Source organism: Barbatula barbatula (genome assembly GCF_947034865.1).
Source record: "Barbatula barbatula genome assembly, chromosome: 22".
Taxonomy (NCBI): domain Eukaryota; kingdom Metazoa; phylum Chordata; class Actinopteri; order Cypriniformes; family Nemacheilidae; genus Barbatula; species Barbatula barbatula.
The window spans coordinates 1,490,499-1,510,391 of record NC_136785.1 but is presented as its reverse complement, the minus strand read 5'-3'; the positions used below and the strand labels follow the sequence as shown (position 1 = coordinate 1,510,391).

The 19,893-nt window shown below is 40.3% G+C and overlaps 2 protein-coding genes across 2 annotated transcripts; one reads left to right on the top strand and one right to left on the bottom strand.

The window, feature by feature from the left end:
- The first annotated feature begins 1,898 nt into the window (after positions 1 to 1,898).
- ark2ca (arkadia (RNF111) C-terminal like ring finger ubiquitin ligase 2Ca) lies at positions 1,899 to 15,717 on the top strand. The gene is made up of 8 exons (XM_079486835.1): positions 1,899 to 2,028; positions 9,192 to 9,390; positions 9,475 to 9,600; positions 9,681 to 9,807; positions 9,900 to 10,004; positions 10,470 to 10,565; positions 10,875 to 10,978; positions 11,562 to 15,717. Exons 1-8 carry the CDS (start codon positions 1,968 to 1,970, stop codon positions 11,677 to 11,679), a joined length of 936 nt encoding a protein of 311 aa, XP_079342961.1. The 5' UTR covers positions 1,899 to 1,967; the 3' UTR covers positions 11,680 to 15,717.
- A 746-nt stretch (positions 15,718 to 16,463) lies between these two features.
- Positions 16,464 to 17,782, bottom strand: b3galt9 (beta-1,3-galactosyltransferase 9; the record flags this gene model as incomplete). Its single annotated transcript, XM_079487014.1, has 2 exons — positions 16,464 to 17,570; positions 17,777 to 17,782. 2 exons carry the CDS (start codon positions 17,780 to 17,782, stop codon positions 16,464 to 16,466), a joined length of 1,113 nt encoding a protein of 370 aa, XP_079343140.1.
- Positions 17,783 to 19,893: the final 2,111 nt, after the last annotated feature.

Here is a 19,893-nt window from a genome sequence, read left to right as displayed (position 1 = left end):
ATCCCTCATAACAAAGAAGTAGAAGTTGAGCTCATGCAGACACCCGCAGCTGTATGCAAATGTGTGCGCAGTCTGTTGCCTTTAAATCAGGGGAAAGTTTTCTGGTCTTGAGTGTAGAAATGCACTGCTGTGTAGTTTTAACTATAGAACTAACGATGGTGAAAAGGCTTTTATGCATAAAAGTATATAAACTACATATTTTTAGAGCAACTTAATCTGGTCATGAACATTAGTAAAGCTGACACGTATTTACAATGAGCTAATTTTTTTTTCTTTGGTAATACAAATACAACTTTATTGTTTGTTCATTTTAGTGGTAGCACCTAACAGGAAACGTTGTTTGTTAACATTAACATGGTTAACAACGAACAATTCTTCACCCGCATTTATTTCATAATCTTTGTTCATCTTAATTTGAGCATTTACTAATTTTATAATGAAAAGTTGATGTGTTTAGTTAATTCACAATGAACCAACAAAAATAGTTGTATTGCCATTAAATGTCATTACCAAAGAATAATAAATGCTGGAAAATATTACAAATATTGTTTATCACAACTGGAACAGTTAAGCAATCAGAGCATTATCTGTTCTTACGTTTACTTGCATATCTCATGTATAATATAAATATAAGACATAACAAACTCAAATGATGAAATATCAGTGGAACAACTGATGTCCAGACATTTGTGCTTGCTCGGTTTTAAGATTGGTTCTTATATTAAAATGTGATTTGCGAGAATATGGAAAATTGTTTTCTTTTGCAAAATGTGTAAATTCAAAAGCTAAAGATGATTATATAGTGAGAGCCGTACGTGATGTTGAATGAGAAGCGTTACTTTATGTTAGAGATGGAGAGAAGCGGGGTGAGGGTCTTTACTGGGTGTCATGGTGAGAAGTATGAACAGAAGGAGCACAGATAATCACAGCTCAGACCCGCTCACGTGTGTGTGTTCGGGGGAAGGGGGATAAGGGGGTGTAAAGGCTGACATATGGACTGTATAGTCTTTCAAAGACAACAACCCCCTTTATGACCAACAGTCTATGTCAGTCTGTCTGTGATTCACTGAATCACTGGGTTTCAAAAAAGATTGAAATCATCAACAGAAATACTAAATCAAATAATTCACTTTAGAATTTTGAACAAAACAGTTTAAGAGAAAATGTTTGAAAGAGTAAAGACATTTTTTAACATAACTTCAGTTTTATTGTTTGCTGTCACTGACCGCAGACATTTAATGACTAAATGTAAACATATCATTACATATAGTACCGGAATTGTGTTATGGATTGTTGTGGACTAAGTATTCTGTAAATATGTTGGTTCCATATAGATCCTATAGGTTCCACATATATTGAAGATTTGATGGTTTAGTAAAGAAAGTCTCTCCGCACGTTCCGTATCTGAAGCACGTTTTGCACATTGCATTTTTTATTCCAACCAATAAGCAAGAAAACAATCGCATGTATACAAATTCTGCTTGCTCAACAATAAGAAAACAAAATAAAAAAGGGTATGAGATCGTCATCGAAATGATTTGCATGATCCAACCATCTGAAATGGGTCGGGTGTTCATTTGCCGGTGTATCCCCGTAATCTGACCCAGGTTAGTAATAAAGGTCGTATTTTCTACTAGTCTCTGTCCATCGCGTATGTCTACGCTAATCAATATGTACACAATGACGTCATAGCATACGAATCCGCGGACGCGTTTTTTGAAGCTTCGCGTATCCGTCGCGTCCTGCGCGCAGCTCAAGCCCCGCCCACCGCTAATTCACAAAAGACTCGCCGCCGTGCCGACCCATCCCATTGGCTGCGTCCGGAGCCACAGGAAGCGGCACGCAGCTCGCTGATTGGCTGTCGATCTCTTTGTGTGCGGTGCAGCTGGCGTCCGGGCTCCGTTTTGAATGGTCTTGTATTGGAAGGCGAAGGTGTCCATGGGCAGCACACCAACAAAGGAGCCAGGATGGTGTTAGTCCACGTCGGATATCTGGTTCTTCCCGTCTTCGGTTCCGTAAGAAGTAGAGGTAAATGTTTCTCCGTTTCCTCTCGCGACTGATTTTATGTCTGATGTTACGTCGCTCGGACGCGCGGATCGGATGCGATCAAAGGCTGACGGCCTGCCGAAGCGTCGCGTACGTCTTTGCGACACAAACACGGAGGCTGTGCGATACGATTAGCTGTGTAACTTAAAACGGCATATATACACTACGTTACGTAAGCTCTTACATTACGCACATTATTTGGTTTTCCGTGATCGCCATTTGGACAATGCGCAACGCTTTACGCAGTCGTTTCGTTCAAGGGCGCTGTATATTTCACGCAGAATTAACGCCTTTATACATTGACACACGGTGTTCTGTATATACGCGACGTCCTTATAAAAAAGGAAGGTGCCCAAAGGCGCAACTACGCGTCGAACGCGTGCGCCCAGTGTGAAAACATCGCGCGTTCGCAGCGCAGACAGAGCGTTTTGTTTAGTCGCGTTCAGCGTCGGTAACGCGTTCCGTGACATTCCCGTACATCCGCTCCGCCGTGTGCGGTTTTGTTTATGAATAATTAAACATGGCTTCAGCAGCTGCAGTGGCACAAATATCTGCTCATCATATTCATACGCGACACAAGGCGGTTAAAACATTTTATTTATAGACGAAATAGCGCGTTTACACGCCTGCGGTTTTATTTAGCTGCAGCGATGGAAGAAGCGCTCGCCGTGTCAGCCATGTCTGGATCTATTTATACAGTTGCCTTTAATATAAGAATATTACATTCCATGTGCGATTTGAGCCATTCTACACCCCACACAAAGCGTATAACGTTATTCGTGCTATGCATTGTATTGCCATGCGGATGCACCAATAGAAAAAAAGATGCATCCATATACAACACGTGTGCGTTTGTGTAGTAATAATAATCATAATCATAATAATAATAATAGTAATGCATTTTGTAGCCATGCACTGGCACCAACGGTTTCATTGATTGTGCTTGTATTTTGTTTCTATTTTTTTCCTTGTTCCATAGTCTGGGGGCAGATTCTACATACCGCATTATTTCAGAGCTCTGTTCCCTTCCATTGTGTATCTAACGATCACCCGCCGTCGCTGTGCTATAGCCTCTGCCTGCCCTGCATCTAGCTGTGTTGTGAATCCCTCTTCCTCATTCCCTCTCTTTCCATCTGAAGACGACATTACAAACAAACTCTCACTCATCCAATATATCCTCCTGTGTAACCGACTGCAGAATAACACTCTCTTCACTAGAGGAAGTCTCCTGTCTCCTTATGTTTTTTAAATGGTCATTGTTGCTTTGACGAAAATAACAACTCATTGTAGCATTTAGCTTTTTTACGACTGCCATTGTGATCTGTGTCATTCTCCGTGTGGGTAGACCAACACCTTTGCTGTAAATTTCTGTCAAGTGGATGCGTTGGCCTCTCGCTCGATCATAGCCGGGCTTGATCGACCCCTAAACGCACGTCTGTCTTTTGGTGGGGGGTGTGCCGGTGTGATTTGGCTGCAATTTTGATAAATGTTTACTGGAGAAACATAACTAATGCTTCATCGTTTATATAGGGTTCAGATCAATATCGACCTAGGTGCACTCGGTGGGATTTGCTTCCCAAAACGATCTCATAAATGTTTTAAATCAGGTTAAATCTATCCTGTCGTTCCGTTTAATTATTTGCTCGCGCTCATCTCAAATCATGCGTGTTTTTGGTGAAACACAAACGGAGATCTTTGGAACAATCTTAACAAACACAGTTCATAGTGACGTTTGGCCAGCTCCATATAAAGGATGGTTAAAAGTGATTTTCAAATGAAAATATACATAAAGAAAAGTGTCCTTATGAAGCATGACATCAAAATTCTCTATGAGCTGATGGTGTGCGTACCTTTTGTGTTTCACGATAAACAATAACGGTATATGATTTTAGGATTTTCCTGTGCATATAGTGTATGTATATTTTGTCTGTAGTTACAGTTTACATGCACAGGGAGTAAACGGATGTGTAGTCAGACCGACAGATTACTCAGCTGAGCTTTATTGATCCCTGAAGTGTAATTCAGGAGAAATGTAGACATGCTGCTATTTCAAGACAATTATGGATAAAGTGCCTTCAAGAGAGCAGCTGATGCTAGAAAACTGTTTACTTAATGCGATGACGTAAACAAAATATTTTGTTATTGATCCAGTTTCTATGCGTAAATTTCTTCCTAATATGTCTTTTAACTCTTTGCCTGCCAATCAATATGTTTTGTAAGTTGTCAACCTGCACCTGCATTTTTAATAAAAGAAATAATGGCCCACTATTTTTTTAATCTCAATGATTTAATGTGGCAAAAGAACGGAGCCTCTGCTTTATACATGTTTAATCGACACTTGTCAAAAAGTTTTCTAAAAACATTTCAAACAAAAAGGCTGAGAATATGCATCCGGTTCAGAGCTATAGATTTGTGTTTGCTTGTATTTTACAAGACGCATAACAGCGCCCCCTACCATATAACCTGAAAACATTCTGGGGAGCATCGTTACAAAAATGATGAATAATGTTTTCAATGGCCGGCAAAGAGTTAACAGGTCAATACCAAATTGGTCTCTCATGTAGCCTCCATTCACTGGCACACTTTACCCCGTCACTTCTCAAACTGACCCTCATTAGATTTAACCTCCCGCTGCAAAGCTAAAGCGGCAAAAGCCCGGCGGTCCGTACACCGCGCGAGCGCAAACGTCATCCACTTAACAGGGATCACTAGAAGTGCACTGTAGAAGTCCTCTTAGTTTAAATATGTCTCTTTCTTTGGTTGTGGTTCTTCTGTTTCCTGTACCAGGCTATAATGCATGATCATGTTTATTTATTTTACTGTTTTTATTGTTTCTTTCCAAACATTAAACGGCAAATTCCAATGTATTTTTGTGTAGAGATGTTCTGCTGTACTGACATTCTGTAGCGCACACATCTACCCATTGGATGCTGCTTCTGTTATGTTAACTATATGGAGCATGGTCGGGCCTTGCCTTTGCTCTTTATTTGCATGGACCGATTATTATTATTACTATTATTATTATGATCACACAGTTCCGCTTACACTAATATTTTTCAATAAAGACTGTAGTTTTTCCCCTAACCCTCAGTGTGCTTTCTGCTGTTTTCCATGTGTCGCACCCTCAAACCCCTCCCACTTCACTCTACTGCCTTTTGGCTCCTCCTAAAGTCATAACTCGGCTCCTCCCTCTTGCCAGAGTGACTCATGGGAATGTTTTACCCGAGTACACTCACAAACACGGAGGCCAAGTAGAGTCCCGCACATCCCATCTGCATTTCACTCTCTGCAGCAGCGTATCTGTCTTTCTCATTTGTTCAAGCACATTTCTTCTGGTACGAGAAAATATTGAAACTGAAAAACTTAGATCAGGACAAAACGGTACTATATTTGTTGACTCAGTTTACTAACCTTGATTCTGTTTTACACCACTTGTATTTACAAGCCTTTGAAGGTATATTAACTCGGCTGTTTTAGTAAGGCTATGTGAAGGATTTATAATCAAACTAGCAAAATTGACACGTCGTTCTGTGTCGACCAGAATTTCTTTTGAAAGAAATACTTAAACGTGAATGAATCCAAAACGGTAAATTCCCTTGATGATTAATTGCTGAGTAATACACTATTTTGGATGCGGTGTAAATGACATTTTCAGCAAAAATATTCAGCCAAATTACAAGATCAAACAACTCGATCTTGGAGCCGTGCTGCTTGACCTTCAGACGATGACCTTTATTTCTAATGATGGAGAATTTTGTGGTCAATCAAGAAGTGCATATTCATTCCAGACGACGGAGATGTTTGTTGCATTTGAGGTACACACAAAGACAAGCTTTAAACAAAGACCAATGTACTCTACGAGTCTATTAGATGTCCACTGATCAATATTTTTGCAGAAAACCGTCCATTGGTTTTCAAGGAACGCAGATGAAAAGATCATTAGAATTCAGGCGGCGAGCTGCACGCTCCGCGCGTTTCTGCTGATCGAAGACTTTCAGGAGCCTTGGGGAATATTTCCCACCGAGAAAATCGCCTGTTTCGTTCTGTTCTCCAAAAGTGGTGTCAAATAGGACAAGAACAATTCTACATCAAGAGTCCTGCAATTTTGCACTGTGAGAATTTCATCTATTGCAAAAAGCACGCATGTATTTTCAATTCCTGCAGGGCACAACAATACAAGCGTTTAAAATTCATCTCCCAGACCTTTACGAGACGGGCTGTCCTCGATGTGACCCTGGCAAAAAAATGGCATGTAAAGAGCCGCACACCCACACGACATTCTTCAGAATACAGAATTGACAAGTTAAAATGGCTATAAAATGTAGTTATTTTTTAACCAAACATCAAGTTCTTGTGTGTCTCTTATAACATTAATGATCTCTTGGGCCAGAAATTACTTTTTTTATAATGCAAATGCATCCATTGTTGCATCCACGTTGTGGTACATGACACAATGTTTGAAACAAAAAGAGCTAGAAGCATTTGCACTTTTTGACATGGTGATCGGAGGACATAAAGGAAGAATTATTTTTTTATTACCTAAAACAAATAGACGAATACTAAAATGCACACAAAAGTAGCTCAGCTATGGCAGAAATCTGTTTCCTCCAATGGTCTTTTATAAAGTTAAGAGGTCATTATACACAATAACCTGACCACATCATTCACATTAAAGCATTTCAAATAATCAAACACTTGCATTAAAAAGATAGGATGTTAATGTCTCTTAACAAACCAGGTTCTTTGCTGGATTATGGTAAGAAGTAATTGACTTAAACAGCGTGCGTGCCCGCTGGACAGCTGAAGGGCTGAAATAGAAGAGCAGCTGCTGTTAAATGAGCCCCTCTCTCCAGTTCTCTATCCTCCCCCTTTCCTCCAGATCCCACAATTCAACATCGTGTTCTCCTACACCTCCACAACCCTTGGTACACTTCCCAGGTTCAGTTATTAACATTTTGTTGATCTTTTTTTATTACAGCATTCGACCTTCGTTCGTCTGTTGTGTTTTATCAAAGCCATTAATAAAAATGTTTACTGTTTTTTGAAGTATGGCTGTAAAATGACATAAAAAAGCCCACAAATTTACAAGAAAACTTGAAAACATGTCATTTTACAGGGAATATCTTTACTGTACAGTTTATTTCTGACGCCCAGCGTTTTTAACAAGATTACATTTTTCAGTTTATTCTTGAAATAAGGTCAAACTATAAAAAAGTCAGCAAATTTACAATAAAAAAGGAGGCAAATTATTTATTATCTATTCTGTAATTTGACAGGAAAAACTTTTAATGTATATTTTTGTCGCTGCCTCCAGCTGTCAGCACATCTTTTTAACTGACTATTTTGACTAAATGTAAATGTATTTTTTTAAGTTTCAGTTTACACTCCAAAACAACTACATAACATGGATAGAAATCTTACATACAATACATCTTATAAAATATACGAATAAAAGGCGAAAACGTCAGTTTGGACATCACCTTTGGAAGTGCTGTAAGTGCTCTTAAAGTCGGCATGAAACGGAAGTAGCGATGGTCTTTTTTTCTGTATAGTGACATATACCCAAGTGAAATGATGAAAAATGTAGGGCGGGACTTGATTTCATCCTGCGACAACTGATTGGTTCGTTAGAAGGTGAAAGACTTAAACGGCAGTTTTCAATCTGTGCACAGATAAATCATTTACACTAAATACTTCACCAGTGTGTAAAACAATTAGAACGATCATATTTAATTACATGCCGACTTTAAACAGGATCACAGTCTGAAGTGATTGAGGCGGTTTGGTCGAATGATAAAGCAAACATGATCCTGTAGGATCAAAATGAGTTGGATGTGTGGTCACATCGTGTCCTAATGTATTATGGGTCATTATATTGAGCGACGTAACACAGCTGACTTCAGTATACACAACAGGTTATATTCAGCAGTGTGGCGTCCTGTTGATGTTAGTTCCTCCTGACCATGGTATTATTATAGTAAAAGTTGTTGCCCTGGTAAACATGTATTTAAATATGTTGCATGGCAATAAAAGCGTTGTTGTGACAAAGGTAAAACATGCATTGTTATTGCACTTTTTCAATAAGATGACAAACAATGACCATAGTTTTACCACCTTTATCATAGTAAATTTGTGGTTACTATTGTTTCGCTGCAAATAAAATCTGTTTAGTTAAAAATCTAGACTAACTATGGTTAATGGTTCATAACGTAGGACAATCTACCATGGTACTTTACGAAATACCTTAGGCCACTGTTTGTTGTTTTTGCTGTAAAATCATCTTCAATGAATATATGAAGTGTTAAAAGCATGTTTTCTCATTGTGCTTTTAATGAATCTGAATCTAACTAGTCGGTATGTTTTGATGAAGTAATAATATCAAAACATGCAGCTAACTAACACGATTGAAAACATGATAGCATAATACAAAACAAGATTTTTGTTTATCTGTTTTTGTAAATAAACTCCATCCAGTGAAAAAGCATACAACATTTTTTATAAAAAATAAATGTCATGACGCAGGTGGCTTATACGAAGATGTGAAACGTACTACATTACGGAGCAAATTGACTGTAGTAAATGCCATATACAGTAGTAACCTATTTCATTCTATATTATCAACTATGAATTGATCAAATGTAGTAAATACTGGTACGGTACGCTTTAGTATTCAAAAACACCAATATGTAAGGCCCTGTCGACATGAACACTGGTATTTTCAAAACCGCCGCTTTTTCTATCCGTTTTGGCCGTTCGTCAACATGCGGTCACCCAAACCCAACTTTTATGAAGTTCTTTCAGAGATTTGGTCATATCTCCTTTGTTTTATGTCAGATTCCAGGCTTCTGATTGGCCAACACGGCTCGATGGTTAGTTATATCGCCACCTGTTGGTTTGGCATGCTTTTGACAGCACTTTATAGCGTGTTTTTTTAAATGCGTGTAGACAAGACCCAAGTTTACTTTAGTAAACACTATACTATACCATAGAATTTTTTTGTGGTTTGTATTTTGTGATTCACTGTTCTGAACCGTGCGAGCTGAATACATGATGCTTCACAAATGTTGTAAAGCCACACCCAATGAATGCGTTTTAAAGTGATAAACGTGATTGGACTCTGTTCTGTGATTGGTTGCCCTGTACAGGAGCACATTTTAGCAGGCACCAGCATACTCATGCTACTTCCTGCCGGCATTTTCACCTGGCTGCTACTGCGACGCCCCTGCCCGCCGAGTTCCCACCCCCTCCCCTCGCCCCGCCTCAATACCAGGAAGTCCCGCCCCCCTTCCTACCTCAGGCCTTACAGCAGCAATACCTCATCCAGCAACAGTTACTGCAGCGCAGGTAGATATTACACACGTTCGGTTTATTCTGTCGATTCTAAATGGATTCTGGAATGTGTTCTTTAATTTGGTCATGTCTCCACAGACGTACACAGGAGCGAGTCACGCTGAACACACACAGGTTACGCCCAGGATATGAATATGTCCCGCCTCTTCACGTACCACAGCCAATCCCACAGCAGCCCAGATATCTGGCGGAAGGCACAGACTGGTGAGTAATGCACACAAAAAGGAAAACACGAGCTCATGCTGATGTACGTATTCAATAATGAAATGATTGCGTGTTTGTAGGGATCTGAGTGTGGATGCAGGTATTCCTCATCAGTATCCGCTGCAGCAGATTCCTCAGCCGTACCAGCATTACCTGGCATCTCCCAGAATGCATCACATCCCCAGGAGCAACGGATCCACACATGTGGTGAGTGTTTGTGTGTACTAAGGAGTCTCTTTGTGTCTAATGCATATAAAGTGCATGTATTGAGTGTGTTCTGTATGTTGTGTTCTCTGCAGGTTGTTCATGAGATAAGGAACTATCCGTATCCACAGCTCCACCTGCTGGCGCTCCAGAGCTTGAGTCCCAGTCGACACTCTTCTGCTGTTCGAGAGAGCTACGAGGTTACACACTTAAACATTCAGCTGTGTATAAACTCATATGTGCAAGATTTTGCATTTATATATCTTTGTGTAGAAAGATGTATTTGTTATCAATGAGAGAGATTTTTTGAGTTGTGTCAGCTTAGTTTAAGGATTGCTAGATAGAATTTAAAATAGTTATGACGTCTTAACATTCAACGCATTCTATGCATTATGTCGGCCATCGAACTCCGCATTGATTTCTTTGCGTTTTATTGTTTCGCTTTTCTGACAGTGCATGAAATGAAGCAAGTTTATTTAAAATTTCTATTAATACAAAATTGTTACATCAGAAAACATTTAGTTCATTTATGAAAATTGATCACCGTTTCGGGTCTTCAAACGAGGTTTGGGCCAGTTTTGTTGTTTTCCCGCGGATGCTGTTTTCATGAATTTAATGAAGCTTCCCCTCCACATTTCTTCACTTCATGCTGCCATTATTTGCAGGAACTGCTGCAGTTAGAAGATCGATTGGGAAGCGTGAGTCGAGGGGCCGTGCAGACCACCATAGAGAGATTCACCTTCCCTCACAAATACAAGAAGGTACACACACGCACAACTCTTTAACATCAACAATAGCAGTGTCATTCTAAAGACATGTTCGCACGGGATTATTATAACCTGGGACATCATTTGTCATAATTGCGACGGTTGTCTGTGATCTTAATCCTGGCCATGTCTGTAATTTGTAAAGAAAGTCTTACGTGCGCCACGTGAAATACAGATGTGTGGAGGTCATATCCAAATCACACGAGGTTCCCAGATAATACCCATCCCGTACGAAAAGGGCTAAAGAAGCAGCACTGCACATCGAACAGGATCATTGTTTTCTGAACCTCTCTCTCTGTGTAGCGGAAGCCTGTGGATGTGAAGCTCTGTGAGCCTGAGGAAGAGTCTGATGTTGATGAGAAATGCACCATCTGCCTCTCCATGCTGGAGGATGGAGAAGATGTCAGGTAGTGTATACTGCAGGCTTCAGTACATCTACAGAGTACACACTATAGAAGGGTTTAATTGCGAGTACACGACACAGAGTCCATGCTACACCTTATAGACTGCACTTTGTGGAGTACATAGTATATACTTTAGGATGCATACTACATGGGACAAAATAAAAAGGTTACAATACATAAAAACAAGCACACATGATCAATAAATAATGGTAGGCTTTGTTGTGTTACAAAAAATGACAGTATGTTGTGTAGATATCTGGTGTTTTTGTGTATTTTTTACGACGTGACATTGTTTAATCCTATTGGTTGAGCTGCTGTCACATGACCTGCATCAAATGAATATACAGTATAATGTTTTGTGTTTTTGGTGCATTACTAGCTTTCCTAGTTTCATTTTAAATGTAAAGCAACTTAATTTTTGACAGACTAATGTCTATTAATTTATTTACAAGAGCGTGGCTTACAATTCACACCGAAAGTGTTATTGGTAATGTTTTGAAAATAAATATTTCAATTTAAGTCATTAAAAAATATTGTATTCAAACTGTCTCTCTGTCTCTCTCTGTCTCTCTCTGTCTCTCTCCAGGCGGTTACCCTGTATGCATTTATTCCATCAGGGATGTGTAGATCAGTGGTTGGCCACCAGTCGGAAGTGTCCCATCTGCAGAGTGGACATCCAAACACAACTTGCAACCGAGAGCTGAAATACGAACAAATAACTCCCATCCTGAGAGCTGGAACCCAAGCTCTTCTTATTGCTCTTATTAAACACACACATCTGCATATATCTCATACAGATACGGATCTACACAAAACCCACGCTTACAGGGTTGCCATCCACACACACACACACACACACTATATATTACCTACACGTATATGTGTGCAAATCATACACCCCACTAAAACTTCACCCAATGAGCCATCCAATACGCACTAAACACACACACACGCTTTACTGAGCCAATGACAATAACCTACACTAAACACACACACACACATGCTGGTAGAGCTGAAGGGTCTGTTGCGAGATGTGGTGTGTGTGTCCGTAGCATACGTGTGTGTATTTGTGCAATTCCTTAAGCCATGAACTTTACTAAAGACCCTCAGCTTGCATACAATACACACTCACACACACACACACTGAGTAATGACACACGCATACACGTATGTACACAAGTGAGCTCTTGGCGGATGAGACAATGTCAAATCTTGCTGCTGGAGTGTGTGTGTGTGTGTGTGTGTCGCTGTATTTCTGATCTGCAATACTGCTTTAGTCTTACACACTGGAGCTATTTCAGCATTGTTTGTGAGCCCGTATGTACGCTTGAGCATCGTTTTGGTACGTGTGTATTATGTGTGTGTTATTATTTTATTGGCCATGGACAGGCCCAGACGGAACCTGCGGGTGTTTTTCACATTTTCTGTTTGTTTTCTGCTCACAGAAAAATGAAAACGGTGTTAAACGTGGGTACCACACTTATCGGTAGCATTTAGTCGCATTATTTAATCGTAATGGTTCAACCGCATGGGTTTAAAGGATATTAAGAACATTCATGTTTTTCAGAAAGCTGCGGTTTAGCGTCAGAAATGATTCGCCCTTGTTTCCGACATTTTCTCCATTTTACGCTTCAAAATATCTTGCTTTTTATCATTTTGTTAAACTTATAAAAGTTAGCATCTTCACTAACAGGTTTTCTCACCAACCGGCCCTACAATACCACTTAAGGACATTTGAGTTTTACAAATAAGAAAGCTTTCGAAGGTCTCCATTTCTGACGCTGCCGCAGAGTTCCGTGCGGGCCGGTCGCTGGGTTCGCTGTGCACTACGGTGCATGTAGAAAAGCCAAAAAACACAACACACACTCAAAAAAACGTCATTTCAAAGACCGCAGGAGGATGGCTGTTGTCTTCTAAGACGCTCCAGGCATATGTAAGATGAGAATGCTGTGATCGATAGATTCGTGTAGATAGGCGCAGTCGTAGTTGCATGCATCTGTGCTTCGGTCGTTGTTTTAAAGGTACACCTGGTGTGTGTGTGTGTGTGCGCGCGCGTGTGTGTATGATAGGCTATTGCATGAATGTGTATTAGCTCCTTTAAGCTGTGACGATCTGCATCATTATCAGACTCATGTAGCTTGTGCGCGAGTGCGTCGGTGTGTGCGAGAGACCCTGCCATGACCTTTGACCCTAAATGCCTACTGAAAAAGCACATGTGAGCATAGCTGAAGTGCCCGGCCTCACTCTGGTGCTGCGCTGCCATGGTTACTGTATTTATTATTGGTATTTAAAACGTGCAGTGTTGGGAAGGGGGCGGGGCTTGTGCGTGTCCAACCGTGTTTTTTTTGTGTCACTGGTCTGCCCTCGTGGTTGCTATGCTGTACTGCTAGAACTACAATGTAGAATGTTGTGTGATCGAGGAGCATCTGCCAACAGCACACGAGCGCGGCGAGACCGTTCGCAACCGCGGAAATGGCCATCGCGGTTTCTCGTTTTGTTCCTTGAGAAGCTGAAAAGTGAATGTGCACTTGTATTATTTTTATTCCTTGATTTCATTCTTCGTAAATTTACTCAAGGGTTCAAATTCACAGCCGCAAACTTCCAGTGATAATTTCAAATGTAGCGTTTTGTCCAGTTTCGTTTTTCAACCCATCAGCCCGTGCGTCGGCTCCCCAGGTGTTCCGTGTGCCGATTGGCAGATGTTGGCTCACGTTGATCGTTTACACAGGGTTATGTCCGTTGAAATGCCTTAAGTATTTAACAATCATAATTTATTACTAACTGTAGATATCGTGGGTGCGTATTTGATTTTGTATAGTTTCATTCTTTTGCAATGGAATCATATTTTATTTATTTAGAAATAACACAAAATGATTAAAACTCTTACCTCATGTTTGAGTTGGTTTGCGGGAATGCTTCGCATGCGGTTGGTCGTGTTCGTGTGTGTATCTCCCTTTGGTGCTGTGACCTTACTGACATTCCGCTTGCTGATTGGTCAGACACGGCAGCGGAGTGGGAGTATTCTGGGTTTTGATTCGCTGTCCTGTTTGCACTATTAGTTTTTCAAGGCCACCCTCTCACTGGCATCATTTTAACCACTCTGGCAACACAATCTCTCTCTCTCTCTCTCTCTCTCTCTCTCTCTTTCTGTGTAAGTCTTTCTTACATTATAAATGTTTACATGATCTTTCTCATCTATGCTGGTTTTTACCTTTTTAATGTTTACATCCACAATTATTTTGCTCTTGCACTCTTTTCTCTTGCTTTCCTCTTTTCGCCTTCATCTTTCTTAAACTGTTAATGTTTACATTTTGTCACTGAACAATTCACAATATTCGTGACATTGTACCAAAACCTAAAGAGCTGACTTTTAAAACGGCTTCCTAAATCAAATAAATCTCATAAATGACATGGGCAGAAAACGGCACTCTTCGTGTTTCTTGCTTCATCTGCGTATCGGATGCATTTAATCACTGATCTTGTTGCAATGCCTTATGGGATTGTCTTCTCCATGCTGCCTTGGAATTTCAAATGAAAGATGTTCTTAAGAAAGTTAACCATTGTTTTATCATGGCCCAGATAGCACAATCCATCTGGCTTACGTCTGATTGACTTCTGCATTTACATCTGCAATGCATAGTTTGCTCATCTGCAATACGTCTCGGAGACGTCTGTAATACGTCTGCTGGAGATCTGGAAACATCTGCTACGTAAAAACATCTGCTAAACATCTTAGAAAGAGCTGTTGTTCATCCATTCTAAATCATAAACATCTTATAGACATCTTATAGATGACAGCAGACATCTCTGAGACGTATTGCATAAGAGCAAACTATGTATCGTAGATGTCTTGCAGATGTAAATGCAGACGTTGAAAAGACGTAAGCCAGATGTATATGTGCTATCGGGGTAGAACTGTAGTACCCACTGTTTTACTACAAGGTTACTGTGGTAAATTTTCATAAAGTTCACTAGGTTTTTGAAACCGATGTTGCATCTTCTCTCTGTGTCTCATTCCTGGTGCCTGTTTCTTTTTTATTCTCATCTCGTCTCTGTCGTCTGTCTCCAGGGCATCTATTCATCATTTCTCACTTTCCAAATCTCTCTCTCTCTCTCTCTCTTTCTCCCTGTCTGAGGGTCGATCTCTTAACCCTGGCAGGAGAGGGTCAGGACTAACAGAGTATGACAAAGCACAACAGATTTAAAATGCATGTTTTCTCAGGTTTGAATATATACACGACTAAATAGAAATATACAGCTACATAGAGAAAATAAAGTTACTAGTGCAGATGTTTTACTAACGGTATTAGAGAATTGAGTTTTTGCTGCTGCTTGCATTTGAAAAAAACAAAAACAACAAAAAAATGACTTCAATACTAAAGTTGTCCTACAAGTGCCAGTGACAGGGGTGCCGCGTGCCGTGGGTGTTTTTCACTAGAGGATTTTCTAGCAGAATATAGAATATTTATCATTCATATTAAAGCAATAGCGCCTCCTGCTGGTGTGACTGCTAGTACGTATAAGTGGTCGAGTATAAAAAAAGCGTCTGTGTAAAATGTTAGATTTCTCTTTTGGTGGAATTTTTGTACCTTATTTATTACTACTACTAATGATGAATTTAAAAGTGGCATCGCTAAAATGTTATTTGGGTTTCGTTTGGTTTTAAGTTTGTTTAATTTCAAAGCTTGTACATTATCCTTTTTGTATGTGCTCATTTTGTAATAAAAATTGTTAAAATGTTTAAACAGCTGCTTGGTTTCTTGAGTTCACACACAAACAAGATATTTGAGAAATATTAATTTTTTAGGTGTTTTGTCCGGGATGGTTTAGACCAGATAATGAAAATCTGTTAAGAATAGTTTTACTTCAACATTTGTATTTAAACTAAAGTGTTTGTAGTAAAACCATATTAACCTAAAATCCATTATCATCTCTGCGACTTAAAGGTCACTACATTGAAGATTGTCAAATAGCTATAACATGGATTAGATTTGTTATGCTTTGAGCAAAATTCCCAAAGTCACATTTGTGTTAATACATAGTTTTATGTGTATACTGTTATTCTAAAATATGGATAAGTAAATATACTTTAGGTTATCGGTCATGTGTACAGTATATGTTAATGTACGGTGTTTTTAATTGATATATTTTAAACAATGTTTGAGTAAGAACAGTTTGTCTATCATAGCACTAGAGGGCCAAATATACCAGAAAGCTTTCATTAAATCTGTGACCAACTCGATGCTTGTGAAATATTTAAGAAACATTTCATGTTTTCGATGAATAAATGTTGTATCATCAACATGAATGTTTGTTTTATTATTATTATGCAAGGGAAAATATTACATTCTTGTAACACGGTTGTCATTATGACACAGATGAAATCAGACATATTTTGTGTATTAAATTAAACAGATTCTCTTTCAGTTGTATAGATTTATAATGTTACATCACTTAATTTAAATAAATGTAATCTTTATAATCCATTCTATCTCTGGCTGTTATCTTTACTCAGAAAGGAAAGTTTATCCAGGAAAGTCATTGTTTTGCATAATACCAAACTATAATACGTCTCCAGCATGCCACAGCCCCTCCCATTCCCCGCCCCCAAATCTCTCCAAGCCACGCCCATCAGCCTCCCTCCCACCTCTGCAGAGCTGAACAGAAAGTTATAACAGCAGGGGTTATAGCGAACGTGACGGTCGCCGCAGAACCGAGAGCTGTGAGTGGCCACCACACCTGCCCGCCGTGCGCACAGGCCAATCAGAACGTCCGAGGGGAGGGGCAGAGCTACGTTCTGCGCTGCGACGTAAACCTTTCTCACCACATCCTGTGACAGGAGGATGGCGGGACTTGAGCAGAAGTCTGGCAGGTACTTCTCCGGGTACACGTGGTAGGGCAGGTAATGCGGTCTGGCGGGGTCTCGCTCAGGCGTGGCCCGGTGGATGACCCTGCCCAGGTAAAGGTCATCGGGGTGTGTTTTTAGCCCCAGCAGGTGTGATGCAAGCGCAGGTATGTTTAAATACACCGTATCTTCTGAAAGCACGATAAATCGAGCTCGGGGGCAAAACAGCAGAACCCATCGAAGTGCCATTTTTACGCGTTCCCAATGTCCCGTCTCCCACTCTCCCCGTGAAACCCCTCCCTCAAACTGCACGACGTCGCCGTGGTGCGCCGACTCCTCCCTCATCGCCTGATGCTCCGCCCCTAACGCGGAGGAACCGAGGAAAAACAAAGTCCGCAGGGCGAGGTGCTGCACCGTTGTCTGATTGGCCCACGAGTTCCGCACCGCCTCCCTCTGGCTGGAGTTTCCAGGGGCACTGAGGACCACCGTGAGGATGAGGAGGTCCTTGTGGTCGGGGCAAGGTTCAACATTTAGAGGATAAAGTTGTGAGGTGTTGAGTCTGGTTTCCGTCAGGTCCAGTTTACGTGCACGCTCCTGAATGTCGAGCACAAAGCGGTCGGTGTACGCCGCTGGAGACGACTGCAGCAGAAACTCCTCGACGATGTCACCGCCAAACAACAGAGCGTGAAACAAGACAACGTTACACAACAGAAAGCACCACTGATGAGTCTGCAGCCTGAACATGCAGATCTACGAGAAAAGAAAAAACACTTTACACAACAGAAGCATCTTATAAACAATCATCCACATGTTCGGTTCTGTAACTGATAAATGGGTCAGTGATCAAATGAGTACCATTTGTTTTGTGTAGCTGGAAAAAACGATGTAAAGTATATGAATGCGATATTAGATGGAAACTGCAGAGAGGAACAACGGAAGCAAGTAGTCTGTTTTACCTTCATGATGTCCTTTCTGTAGATTTTGTCTCTATCTCTATAAATGAAAATGTCTATCACCTAACTTTGAACACAGGTGTGTGAAGTTGTGTGCATGCTGCTCGACTGGAAGATGACACCAGGCAGGTAATGGTAAGAGAACACAGCTCTGTCTCCACCAGCTTCACCTACAGTAATAATTCATGATATTAGGATACATTACTCCAGAGAAACTAAAAACTCCTCTTAGACATCAATTAAAGAAACGAGTCGCCCAAAAATAACAATTCTGTCATCATTTATCCCCCCTGGTGTGGTTTAAATCTGTATTTGAGTCTTTCTTCAGCGGAACGCACAATGAGATTCTTTGAGAAATGGGATTTTGTGTTAATATGATGGAAGTCTTCAAAATATGGTAAAAGTCTGATCCACCTACATTGGGGAACGGCGATATGATGCTGGACGCTTGATTATTTTCATCACTAGGTTCACCGTGTGCTCTTTATATGGACTGTGTTGTTTAATGTGTATGAGCTTTTGTCTTAAGTCTCACTTTCTCTTTTCAAGTGAAGAAAATCTAAATGATTTCCAAGATCCATTTACTGTGAAACAAATTTCACGAGTTTACATGGTGTTTTATCTCCTTTATTAATGTATGAGAGAGCATTTGTGTCTTCTTTACCTCTCTCTCTCTCCTACACACACTCACTCTCACTTTCTGAAGGCCTGTCCCATTTCTCTCTTTTTCTTATTGATGATTATGAGTTTTAAAACTCTTGGGTTATCTGCCAGAAACTGGTTTGAGCTCTGGGTTGTCATGGTAACAAAACTGGTTGCCAGGGCGATGATCTCCTTATCGACTAGGCAAAGCGATTGGTGAAGTGGTGTGAGGCTTGGAAAGCATCATGAAGTTTTATTACAGTAGAGTCGTCATGGGCCGATAGTGATTGGAGTTGTTGTGGTTGTCAGTGCAGTTATCTCCTTTCTGTTCTGGTGTCTGGACATCTTGGTGCACACTGAAGACGGATGTTTGTCAACAAGAGTTAGTTTACCTCTAACCCCTGACACATCCTCGGAGATCTCGCCCTTAGGATGCATTTACATTGTATTGTGGATTATGCGGAAACATATCGAGACAGAGGGGATGTATAATTCCACAGGAATCAGACAGAGTCAAGGCTGTTTGTCTTACACCCACATATATGAGTCACAACTCTGTGAGTGTGTGTGTGTCTGTAGATTCAAATTGTGATTCTTGGTAAAGTCTGCCGGCTGAGTTTTCACTGCTATTAATGTGGACGTCTGTGTTTATGTGTGTGTGCAGAGGGTCCTATATTTAAGATGATGATCTTTTGGGTCATTGGCATAGCAACAGCCTTAGCAAGACATACTGTACACATCGTCATCCAAAGACACATCATCTGACACGACAGAGTCCATTAGTCAGTTCTTCTGTCCGTCATTTTAAGATTGACATTTACTTTCGGACAGTGCTTAGATTGAAGAAAACAAGTATTGCCTTGGTGTGCCGTTTTCTCTATTGAGCAGTCATTGGTGTTTCATTGTGAAACAGAAAGGTTCTTCTGATGTCAAAGGTTCTTTATGGAACCGTTCAGCCAAAAAAGTTGCCCTCGGTAACTAGAGAACTGTGACAAAACAGGGGTTCAAGCTCTGGCCGGGGCGTATGTGGTCACGTGTTTGTCCAGTTGACAGGTAAGCATTAACGTACAATTATGTAAAAACAACTCACATAACCCACAACAAATAAATTTTGTCTATAAAAGGCTTTTTTTAAGTTTGGAGCTGAAATTAACGTGTGGTGTGTCGTGGGGTTGCAAGGTCCAAGAAATATTTCAAGCCCAATGCCCCCTTATAACCTGCCCCAAAAGGGTTGAAAACTAGCCTAAATTTTTTTACGGTGTTAAATCAAAACTAACAACAGCCAAAAGATGTTTTCTCTTGCTATATTTACTTATCTGAATGGTTTCTTATATTGTATCTGTTTTTTGTTCTGTTGAACACAAAATATGTTTTTTGTGGGATTTAGGAAAGCAAACAATTCTGGTTCACCTTGACTACTATTTTAATTGTTTCTATGGTAGTTAATGATGCACCAGAATTTTCAGTTGCTAACATTC